Here is a 12,855-nt window from a genome sequence, read left to right on the forward strand (position 1 = left end):
GAGACCATGGGGGAGGGGGAGGAGGAGGTGCAGGGCATGGGTGAGACCATGGGGAGGGGGAGGAGGAGGTGCATGGCATGGGTGAGACTATGGGGGAGGGGGAGGAGGAGGTGCAGGGCATGGGTGAGACCATGGGGAGGGGGAGGAGGAGGTGCATGGCATGGGTGAGACCATGGGGAGGGGGAGGAGGAGGTGCAGGGCATGGGTGAGACCATGGGGAGGGGGAGGAGGAGGTGCAGGGCATGGGTGAGACCATGGGGGAGGGGGAGGAGGAGGTGCAGGGCATGGGTGAGACCATGGGGGAGGGTTTCGGGGATGCCCCTGGGTGAGCCTCTCAGAGACCCACTGCCGCCACTCTTGGGAACGTCCAGTTATCAGGATGGCTTGCCTTAACCCATTTAGGCCTGACGTCGAAATTTAAAAAATGTCTTCAAAATCTTGATAGTTTTCTGAAAAACCATATGTTTCTGTATCAGTGGTGCTCAATATTTCATGTCAAGGACCCCAAAAATCATTATGCAATATGCCTCCGCCCCCCATCTGAAAATATGTTGTTCCAGGGACCTCCCCAGAAGCAAAGATTTGAGTTAAAATGTTCACCCTGTAATAATAAATATTAATTTGAGGCCTTTTCAAAAATAGCAGACCTGGCTGCGCTATGAGCTTGTAGATCTGCTATTTTTCAATAGCTAAAGTATAACATAATGCTTTAAAACACCAAAAGGGGTTCCCGCCCAAAATGGGTTTAACCTATGATAAAAACCAAACCTGCAAATGTATCTAATCTATACAATGAAAAAGGCTCCCTGGCATATATGCTTAATGTAAACACTGCTTACTGTAACTGCAACACACTAGACTAGACATTATATTCTACATGTGTTTACAGTAGGTAAACGTACTGGGAAACATCTTATAGTGCAGGGATATATTTGCAGAGAGAGTATTGCTAAGTGTTTTGTGTGCTCTCCATCTGTTTTGCTGTGCAAGGCCAGGGTCCAGGCAGATGTATCCTTAAAAGGCAGTGAGCGTAGTAGGAGCAATCAACCGAGGAATTCCATCAGGCTGCGATTAAGCTACATAGGACCGAGTACTCTCTCTTTCGACGAAGTGCCTTTCCATTAAACACTAGCCAGCAGCAAACTGCTAGAAGTTATAGAACCCTTCTGCAATCAAACCTGTACCAGGGATTGGCTCTCGATCTGAAAAGTCTTTTATAATGTGATATATTAGGATGGCAAAAATAATACCCTGTGTGTTTCTGAGAGGCTGCTTCGATCTCCTCTTGGCTCTTGCGAAAGATTGAATAAGGATGTGAAAAAGCTGCAAGTACGCCTTGGTCGGAAAATGTTTTTCCTGGCACATACGCCAACTGTGGTGGACCACTATTTATGAGCTGATGGACTCGGTGTGAATGAAATCCAGTTGACAGATAGTAAGAAAGAAAGAAAGAAAGAAAGAAAGAAAGAAAGAAAGAAAGAAAGAAAGAAATCTAATGAAAGCTATCATTAGAATATCTGGGGAGACTGGATGTGGTGAGGTAATGAATGGCATGTCAATGCATAAATTGTCATTTTGTCTATGGAGGCTTTTATAAATTGACGAGTAATCATTTTCATTAAAACGTCAAACTGCAAACTAATACAAACCTGAGAGCTCTGCATTAAAACAATACCATGAGAAACTAACAAGGACGGTCTTCAAATTAATAATCATAGAGGCAAAGGATAGGTTTTTCCCATGCATTATGCATTAATCTCCTTTGAGCCAATACAAATTATACTAACAAGGGGTGTGAAAAGTGTAAGGGTTTAGTGGTGATGCTGAAACCTCAAATTACTGTTTCCTCTGACTGTGCCACCTTTTAAGCCCAAACCTGCACACGAAGGGTCGGGTCGGGACAAAACTGCATGTTTTTAAAGGGCTTTTTGCAACCAGATCTTATTTAATTGATGTTTGGGAGACAAGAAACACTTTCCTTCATGTGGTTTTTATGTGGGTAATATGTGTTTTTAGATATTTCAGTAAAAAACCTAGCTATCTTTAGAAGTGACAATTTATGGACATCTAGTGGTAAAAATAACGTAAACGCAGGATGACCCTGTTTTCCAATGTCATATACTGTATGTATCCAAGACAGCAAGAGACAGCAGGCCATTAAATGTTATGTTCCAAACTTAAACTTTTATGTAATAGAAATAAAAATGTGTCACTGAGTTTATATTACAATTTCATACCATCCATTAATTTGACAATAGACAAAAAAAGCCTCATCTAGAAACCGTTAAATCGCAACCAACAACATTTTCATTAAAGGGACATTTCACCCTTTTTAGATATTTCAGTATTTCAAAATGTCATGGACACTGGGCTCACTTCCTTCATGGACTACATGTCGCGGACAGGAGAAGCTGTCTTTTACGTCATTTCTGAGTTTTTAGACAGCTGGTGGATGGAAAAGAAGCTCCACATCCGCGGCTGACTGCCGCGACGGACAGATTCCCGGAAACGCTCTCCTCCGTGGCAGTCAGCCGCGGAGGTGGAGCTTCTTTTCCATCCACCAGCTGTCTAAAAACTCGGAAATGACGTAAAAGACAGCTTCTTCTGTCCGCGGCTGTCCGCTAAGGTGTGCCCAGGGGGTGAGACAGCCCTCCCCCTATCCACAAGGAGGAGCAGTGGACCAAAGCATTATGGGAATTGTAGTCAAGGAAGGAAGTGAGCCCAGTGTCCATGACATCATGGAGCCCATGGACACTTCGAAATACTGAAATATCTAAAAACACATATTACCCACATAAAAAAGTGTTTCTTGTCTCCCAAACATCATTAAAATAAGATCTGGTTGCAAAAGGGGTGAAGTGGCCCTTTAAGGTCAACAGTTAGGAATTCTAAACTACATTTTACTGCCAAGACAGATATGTCAGTTTAGGAGTGTTTGCTAATTAATTAATCTCCTCCAACAAACACATTCCAAATATTTGTGGAATGTACAATGCAAGAGAGAATAACATTTATACACAGGAACTATAAATAGTGCTAATAGTCCGACTGAGGTCGTGGAAAACAAATCAATAATTTGTTAACAAATGCTGGTGTTTTGAACAGAGTTTCAGAAGCAATGTGACATGCCTGCTAGGGCATTCATACATCATCTGTGATAAATAAACGTAAAAAACCTAGCTATCTTTAGAAGTGACAATTTATGGACATCTAGGATGACCCTGTTTTCCAATGTCATATACTGTATGTATCCAAGACAGCAAGAGACAGCAGGCCATTCAATGTTATGTTCCAAACTTAAACTTTTATGTAATAGAAATAAAAATGTGTCACTGAGTTTATATTACAATTTCATACCATCCATTAATTTGACAATAGACAAAAAAAAGCCTCATCTAGAAACCATTAAATCGCAACCAACAACATTTTCATTAAAGGGACATTTCACCCTTTTTGCAAAAAAAAAATGTTAATGACATTTAGAAGATTTAGAACACTTTCCTGGGGGTATTTGTGTGTGTAATATGTGGTTTTAGATATTTTATATTTTAGCAGTGTCTCTGATGTCATGGACACTGGGCTCACTTACTTCCTGGACTACAATTCCCATAATGCTTTGGTGCACTGCTCCTCCTTGTGGATAGGGTGGGCGGCTGTCTTACTGAGACAACATGTAGTCCAGGAAGTAAGTGGGCTCACTGCTAAAATCTAAAATATCTAAAATCACATATTACACACATAACGACCCCCAGGAAAGTGTTCTAAATCTTCTAACATCATTAACATATATTTTTGCAAAAAGGGTGAAGTGTCCCTTTAACACACTTAAGAGTTGGTCAGAAGCACAAATAAACAGATACATCAACTTTCCAATGTGTAAAACCTTGCCTGAGATTGTCTTGAGATTTGGCAACGAGACACACATAATAAATTGACTTGAATCACTCATTTCTTTTTCTTCTGCTTATCCACACACTGTGAATTTATGAAGTTGACACCCCATTTTTATTAATTCCCTGATATTTATGTCATTTCAGACTTCCCCTGTTTATGTAACATTCCAAATGACAAAATAAAGTGGATTCTCTCTCCACAAATAAATAACTGGTCAAATTATTGTTCAATATATAAATGCTAGATTTGTACCGGTAAGCATTTATAGTATATTTTGAACCTCTTACTAAGCTCACCGCGCACTCCAACCACACTCACATTCAACCACATGTACACAAGCTGAAGTCACTTCTGAACCGCTTCATATAATCTAGTGCAAATAACAGGCTATGGTGTCAAAATGGAACGAAGACAAACAACCGCGAAAAACGCATGGCCTTTTCTGCTGTTGGCTATCAGAGGCTCCCTCTGCATCACTCATTCTCCACCATCTCCTTTTGGTCCAGTGTTTTAGGGGAGAAATCATAGTGAGGGCCACTCATCCAACCGATGAACATTGGTTCACCTTTTCCCTACCCCATAATCTGTCTATGTCACCACATGGCGCTGTGACAGTGTTTAAGAGCGGCACATTGGGATATACATTAGAGGGGTTTGCTATTCCTCTGTAGACCTGTGGTGTGAGGTGGCTGTCCTTTTCCCTCTCTCCCGTTTCTCTTTCCATTCCAATGGGACTATTACTGCAACCACTTTGGCACAGGAACCTGTTGAAGATACAGATATGAACAGAAAGGTAAAGTACAGTATGTGTGACAATATACTGCAGATATAGAGCGCCGAAGTCCTGACGTCACTCGCTTGTCCCCTCGATCCCCCTGGTTCACGGAAGTAATTTCTCTATGGAGAATAACATGGGGTTATCTTAAAATCATTTCATATAAGCATTATGGTCCAAAAATAACCAAGCTGTCATGGTGGCGTTATTGTCAGGGAGGTGTCTCTGTATCGTTTGCGACAGTCAGTCACTCATGATACTGTTTCTAGCGAAAATGTAACTAATTCAGTAGCAGTAACAATAGTATCAGTTGATTCTTCATATCCATATGAGTGAAACGGCCTGGATGACATGTTTATTTTTCAAACACAGTTCTTATATGAGGCGATCTAAAATCCCCCTATGGGGATTACAATGCAAATAAAAAGTACATGTACCTGTGGATTTGCGCCCTCTACCGATATTGACGTCAGACTTCGGTGCTCTATACCAAATCATCATGTATATTTTATATCCGTTACAGTGGTGGAAAGTAACTAAGTACTTTTACTTAAGTACTGTACTTAAGTACAATTTTGAAGTATTTGTACTTTACTTGAGTATTTCCAATACTTTTACTTCTACTACATCTCAGAGTAAAAATGTGTACTTTTACTCAACTATAATTATTTGAAAACTTTAGTTACTAGTTACTTTGACGATTTTAATTTTGATTAGAAAACATACATTAACCACTTCAACCCTATACATTTTGGCCATTTGAAAATAGCCGATCTTCAAGCTCACAATGCGTCACGTTGCGACGCATTGTGAGCTTGTAGATCTGCTATTTTCAATATATTTTGTACACATTTTGAACTTGTGAAATGGCACATTCTGCACAATGAGTACTTTTACTTTTACTACTTTAAGTACATTTTGATGCCGATACTTTTGTACTTTTACTTAAGTGCATTTTCAATTCCGTACTTTTACTTGTAACGAAGTAGTTCTAAATTGCAGTATTGGTACTTTTACTTAAGTAAAACAATTGAGCACTTTTTCCACCGCTGATCCGTTACCTTCTTCAGCTGGTGCTTATCGCTCCCCCTGATGGAGTCGAGCAGTTGGTCCCTCTTGCTGGAGACTGGCCCTTTGTTATCCATGGGAGGTGGAGGAGGAGGAGGAGGTCCGCATCCGGGCGGAGGCGGAGGTGGAGGTGGCGGAGGTCCGCCTCCAGGCGGAGGCGGAGGAGGTGGAGGTGCCAGGCCCCCAGCAGACACCCGCTTCAGTTTTGGCGAGGGCATGGGTGAGGCCATGGGGGAGGGTTTGGGCGACGCCCTGGGCGAGCCTCTCAGAGACCCAACGCCGCCGCTCTTGGGAACGTCCAGGGTGCCCTTCTTCTCCCCGCCGTTGGCCTGCGCTTGCTTCTGCTCCTGCAGGCGCCGCTGTCTCTGGCGGTCCATGTTGCGGCTCAGGATGTTGGTCATGGTCATCCGGGGCCCGGCCAGTTCGAAGTGGTAGCCCAGCTTCAGCAGGGTGGTGTTGTCCTTCAGGATCTTGGTCATCTCCATCTCCGTCTTGCCACCGCAGATGTGACGCTGGTTGTGGAAGCGCAGCTCGGTGAGGCTGGCGTTGTGCTGCAGTGCCTGGATGAGGGACAGGATGCCCTTCCCGGTGAGATGGTTGGAGTCCAGGTTGACGCTGGCGATGGTCTTGTTGTTGCGCAGCGCGCCCGCGATGGCGTACGCCACGTGGTCGTCGGCCCGACAGTTGGCCAAGGCGAACGTCTTGACGTGGGTGTTGCCGTGCAGGACCTCGGCGAACTGAATGAGGGTCTTGACCTTGATGACCTCGGAGTTGTTGACGTTGAGTTCGCCGAGGGACGGGTCGTCGCTCCGAACCTGCTCCATCAGCTCGTCGAACATGCTGGAGTCTTCGTCCTCCTCCTCTTCCTCTTTCGTCTTGGTTTTGGCGTCCTTCCCGGCCACACAGTTGCCCACATGCTTGGATTCCCCTGCCTTGCTGGGCTCTGAGCCTTCGTCGTTTGTGACGTTTCCCTTGCTGTCCTCTTTCAGGTCATTCTGTTCTGCTCTCTTCTCCCCACCGTTAGTGGCATTGTCTTTCACGTGGTCGTTGTGCTTTACTTCCTCTTCGTTCGCTTTCCTTTTTCCTTCCTTGTCGTCTTTCACCTGCACATCGTCCTCTCCTTTCTCTGACGTCTGTCGCTCGAGTTTCCCGTCCGGCTTGTCCTTCTCCACATCTTTCTTCTCCTCCACTTTAGCCTTCCTCTCTTCTGATTTACTCTCTTGGCCCTGACCTTCATGAGCCTTGCTCTGTTTCTCAACCATCTTGGAGACAAGACCACCTCGTGTCCTGACGTCTTCTTTCCTGTCCTTCTCCTTGTTGCCTCCCTCCGTGTCGCTTTTTCCTCGCAGCTTGGAGATAATATCTTTGGTCTTGTTGTCGTCTCTTTTCCTGCCGTCTTCCTTCCTCTCCTTCTCTTCTTTTTTCTCTTGCAACTTGGAGATCATGTCTCTGGTCTTGTTCCCTGTGCTCTCCCTGTTGTCTTGCTTGTCCTTTAGCTTGCCGTCCTCACATTTGTCCTTTTCTTTGGTCTCGTCTTTTATGTCCCCGTCTTTGCTCCCCCACTTCCTATATCTATTGGAAAGGCCAGGCCGCTCCTCTGTGTTGTTGCTCTCCTCCAGCCTGTTCTCCTGGTCACTAGCTTGTCTCTGTGGAGCTCCTTTCTTGTGATCTGTGTCTCCCTCTTGACTCAAGCCCATCTTCCTCAGGTACTCCTGCTTCCGGGTCTCCCTCTTTGGCTCACCCTGCAAGACAAAAAAAGAACAACAAAATAATATATTAGCACTTTTTCTTTTTTGTTTTAATATATTTTTATTTGGTTTTTAACATTTTAAAGAGCAAAACATTTCATTTCCCCACACCTTCCCCCCCCCCAGCATAAATACAAATACATCATTGTCCTCTTTCTCTGTCACGTCTCTGTACACTTCATACTGTTTCCTCACATGAAAGGTATTGGATAATAGCAACAATAATTACTGCAACAACAAAAAATAATATAAATATACACACCAGCCAAAGGAGATTAAGAAGCACTTTTTCTAAAGATTACTATTATTATTATCATTATCATTATTATTATTTTTAGAATTTAACATTAATGCTTTACTTTAACGTGACAGGGAAATCAAGGGATTGGTGCAAGGGGGGTATTGGCCACAAGGGGCCCCTGTGGTCAAAGCAAAGCACCATGCAGTCAGCTACTGGTGCACCAGGAAGTGAGCACGTATTATTATTATGATTATGATGATTATTATTATTATTGGTGTTGCTGTTGTTATGTGCGTGCGCTAGCCTCTCAAAAATATCTCAAATGGGGTTGTTCATTGTGAGCTTGTAGATCGGCTATTTTCAAATGGCCAAAATGTATAGGGTTGAAGTGGTTAATATATGTTTTCTAATGCCCAGCTTTCCAGGTTGGTGTAAACACAAACAAGTGAAGACGGAAAAGTGAGGACGCAAAATGTGATTGGCCACAATGAGATAATGTGCGATGATGAATGATTGATGATAAGAGCGCCCCTCACTTCACACGGGGTGTAATATTTTCCAAAAAATAAATAAATATAAAAAAAAACACGGTCACATCACAGATGAAACAATATCAGTCACCAATCTATCATGGTTTCTGCAGGATCCTAATTGGCAGAATTGAATCCGCCGTTGATCAGACACTGAGAGAAGAACAGGCAGGATTCAGAAGAGAAAGGGGGTGCACAGACCAAATCTTTGCTTTGAGAAACATCATTGAGCAGTGCATAGAATGGAACGCCCCACTGCACATGAACTTCATAGACTTCCGTAAAGCATTTGACAGCCTGCACTGCGACACCCTGTGGAAGATCGCGAGATCATATGGAATTCCTCCTAAAATGGTCTCACTGATGGGGTTGTTCTATCGTCACTTCGAGTGCAGTGTCCTTGTTGATGGAAAACCCTCCTTATGGTTCACCGTGGAGTCTGGTGTGCGACAGGGGTGCATCATGTCCCCCATCCTCTTTTTGATGGCCATCGACTGGGTTATGAGGAAGACAACAGCAGACAGACACAGGGGCATCCAGTGGACTTTGTTTTCCCAACGCGAAGATCTCTACTTCGCTGATGACCTTGCAGTGCTCTCCTCAAAATACACTCATCTGCAGGAGAAAACTGACAGACTTAACGCGTATGCTGAACAAACAGGGTGGAACATCAACACATCTAAAACACAAGTGATGTGCATTAATTCCACCCCAGGTGCACCAATCACTGTGAATGGGCACACTCTTGAAAGTGTTGAAGAGTTCACATATCTAGGAAGTCTGATCAAGCAAAGAGAATGCAGCAGAAAAGGACATCAGAGCAAGGCTAGGGAAGGCAGTGTTTTTGTTAGGCTCCAATCTATCTGGAAGTCCAAGCAGTACACTGTAAGGCCTCACTCAGACCTTTACTGCATTGCTGTATGCTTGTTGGACTAATGTTGTGTAGTGTCATGGCCGCCCCAATGCATTTCCAATGGGAGTCACATGGTTTGACACAACATTTGTGTTGTATGAGGGGGAGGGGCGCAGTCGAAACACAGCCGAAAGCCATACAACAGCTTGTAGTCCAAAATGTGGACTACAAACCATGTGACTTCCATTGGAAATGCATTGGGGCGGCCATGACACTACACAACATTCATCCAACAAGCATACAGCAATGCACACGGTCGCAACAGATTGCTGTATGCTTGTTGTATACAAAGGGTGTGACACAGCTTGCCCCAATGCATTTCCAATGGGAATCACATGGTTTGACACAACATTTGTGTTGTATGAGGGGGAGGGGCTCAGTCGAAACACAGTTGAAAGCCATACAACAGCTTGTAGTCCAAAATGTGGACTACAAACCATGTGACTTCCATTGGAAATGCATTGGGGCGGCCATGACACTCACAATATTCATACAACAAGCATGCATCAATGTTTTAAAGGTCTGAGTGAGGCCTTAGGCTGAGCTCACACCTTTCATGCAATTCTCTGTGCTCGTTGGGTGTTGTGTCATGGCCGCCCAGCGGCCCAATGCATTTCCAATGGAGGTCACATGGTTTGACCCAACATTGTGTTGTGTGAGGGGGAGGGGCGCAGTCGTCCGCCCCTCCCCCTCACACAACACAATGTTGGGTCAAACCATGTGACCTCCATTGGAAATACATTGGGCGGCCATGACACAACACAACATGCATCCAACGAGCATCCAACGAGCACGAGAATTGCATGAAAGGTGTGAGCTCAGCCTTAGGCTGAGCTCACACCTTTCATGCAATTCTCTGTGCTTGTTGGGTGTTGTGTCATGGCCGCCCAGCGGCCCAATGCATTTCCAATGGAGGTCACATGGTTTGACCCAACATTGTGTTGTGTGAGGGGGAGGGGCGTTTCGACTGCGCCCCTCCCCCTCACACAACACAATGTTGGGTCAAACCATGTGACCTCCATTGGAAATGCATTGGGCCGCTGGGCGGCCATGACACAACACCCAACGAGCACAGAGAATTGCATGAAAGGTGTGAGCTCAGCCTAAACCGAAGTCAGACTTTACAACAGCAATGTGAAGTCAGTGCTGTTGTGTGGATCTGAATGTTGGCGAGTCACAACGCATGATATGAAGAAGATCGATGCCTTCCACAATCGATGCCTCAGGAAAATCTGCCGAATCTTCTGGCCTGAGAGGATATCTAACGAAGAGCTTCACCGGATGACCAAGTGCAACAGCGTAGTATCGGAGATCAAACACAGCAGATTCCAATGGCTGGGGCCTAAAACAACCTGGCGCCGAACTGTGGCAGCTGGTTACAATGGGTTTGTATAGGAAGGGGGCGGTGCAGCTAAAATTAATATCAAATATCTAAATACTGAATCGAGCAACATAAAAACTGCCTGGGGTGTTCATATTAGCCTGAGTAGATGATAGAATGACCAAAAGTTTATTTGAGAGTGAAATATCCCTTTAACTTGCTCAAAATGCGTTGCGTTGCGATGCATTGTGAGCTTGTAGATCGGCTATTTTCAAATGGCCGAAATGTATAGGGTTGAAGTGGTTAATGTATGTTTTCTAATCAAAATTAAAATCGCCAAAGTAACTAGTAACTAAGGTTTTCAAATAATTGTAGTGAAGTACAAATTTTGGCTCTGAGATGGAGTAGAAGTAAAAGTACTGGAAATTGGAAATACTCAAGTAAAGTACAAATACCTCAAAATGGTACTTAAGTACAGTACTTCAGTAAAAGTACTTAGTTACTTTCCACCACTGAACATAACCCCTGTGATATATAAAGCCTAACCTGCACATGTATACAATGAAAAGGCTCCCTATCGTATGCTTACTGTAAACACCGCTTAACTGCAACTCTGACCCACTAGACAAGATATACTACATGAGTTTACAGTACGTAAACACATGTAGTAGGGAAACAGTGAATAGTGCAGGGATATATTTGCAGAGAATATAGAGCTAAGTGTTTGATTTGTGAGCTCTCCGATCTGTTTTGCTGTGCAAGGCCAAGGGTCCATGGCAGATGTATCCTTAAAAGGCAGTACAGCGTAGTAGGAGCAATCAACCAAGGCATTCCATCAGGCTGGGATTAAGAAAGCTCTGTAGGACCTCGTCTCTATCGACTTTAAACACCAGCCAGCCACAAACTGCTAAAGCATTCCAACCCGTACCAGGGGATATGGCTCTCGATCTGAAAAATCTTTTATTATGTGATATTAGGATGCCAAAACCCTGTGTGTTTCTGAGAGGCTGTTTCTCCTTGTGTGAGAGAACGAATAAGGATGTGAAAAAGGCTGCAAGTAAGCCTTGGGGAGGGGAGAGGAGGGGGGTGTACAATGTTTTTCCTGGCACTTTAAACTGTGGTGGACCACTATTATGAGCTGATACTCAGTGTGCACGAGATCTATGCTAGTTGGCAGCAGATGTATAATATCACATGAAAGTTATCATTATAGGATATTTGTGGACAGTGTGGGGGACTAGACATTGTGTATAGTACTGCATCAAGCAAACAATTACATACATTGTCTTAATATAGTCAAATTACTACTGTGAAAGCTCTGCATATAAACAATGGCATACAAAAGTAATAAAAGTGTGGTGTTCATAAAAAAGTAATAAAAGTGTGGTGTTTATAAAAAGAAAAGTAATAATCCATCCATGTATAGAAGCAAATTAAAATGTTTCTCCTTGTATTTACGTCCTGTGAGGAAACATGAACACATTTTCTTACAAAGGACTGAGAGATGTCAGTGTTTTTAGTGGTGATGTTTGAAAGTATAACCATACCTCAAACGACTGTTCCCTCTGACTACGCCACCCTTTAGGGTCGCTCTCTCGACGAGTGCCCAGTCTAGCGTCCTGGACATTGTTGGTTGCCGGCGGCTGTGTGGACAGGCTCTCCCCCGGGGCGGCGATGATTCCATCCTTCGGGTCGAGGTCTGGGACTTTCAGCATGTCCATTTCCAGCTCCTCCATTTCCTCAGGGGAGAGGTGGGACAGCAGGTTGTCCAGGTCTGGGTCCTCGCTCACCTGGCGACCCATACAGGTCAAGGGCCTAGGCCTCCATGGTGGTCTAGACATGGTTGTCTAAAAGCTATGGTAAAGATGACACCCGTGGGGGGGACGGACGGAAATAATTGGATTTCTGCCGGTATAGTGGTCGCAAATTCCCCTTTTATAATTAGAAAGTGGCGTTATCTATCTCCCTCATGGAGCAAGCTGAGGAATATTCCCATAGGCCAAAGCAGATGGTGTCCTGCTGTCCTGTCCTGCTCACCAAATAGCCACCGGAGGCATCAATCCTGTCACCAAGAGGCTGGGCTCACAGGGCTACCTTGTGTTCGGGGTACCAGTGACGGACTGCGATAGTCTCACATCATCAAAGTGGACTGCGAGTCTGGGACATTCTTTGAAATCCTGCGAAAGTGCATGTCCATATTTAGTTCAGGGTCTGCAGTCCTTTAAAGGCAATGGGGAGGGCTGAGGTTTACACAGACGCCACAGAGTGGTAATACACAGTGAGACTTCCTATTCCACAAATCATATTGATTATTCTCTTGGGACCAGTTGCCAATTATTCAATTGATAAAGTCTGTCAAACGGCA

At 44.2% G+C, this 12,855-nt stretch overlaps 1 protein-coding gene across 1 annotated transcript; it reads right to left on the reverse strand.

The window, feature by feature from the left end:
* Positions 1-3,147: 3,147 nt before the first annotated feature.
* On the reverse strand, positions 3,148-12,590 carry LOC306929560 (uncharacterized protein). Its single transcript, XM_079510143.1, has 3 exons — positions 12,038-12,590; positions 5,731-7,479; positions 3,148-4,658 (listed from the first exon to the last, which is right to left on the reverse strand). Exons 1-3 carry the CDS (start codon positions 12,329-12,331, stop codon positions 4,632-4,634), a joined length of 2,070 nt encoding a protein of 689 aa, XP_079366269.1. The 5' UTR covers positions 12,332-12,590; the 3' UTR covers positions 3,148-4,631.
* Between the last annotated feature and the right edge of the window lie 265 nt (positions 12,591-12,855).

Source organism: Electrona antarctica (genome assembly GCF_951216825.1).
Source record: "Electrona antarctica genome assembly, chromosome: 9".
Taxonomy (NCBI): domain Eukaryota; kingdom Metazoa; phylum Chordata; class Actinopteri; order Myctophiformes; family Myctophidae; genus Electrona; species Electrona antarctica.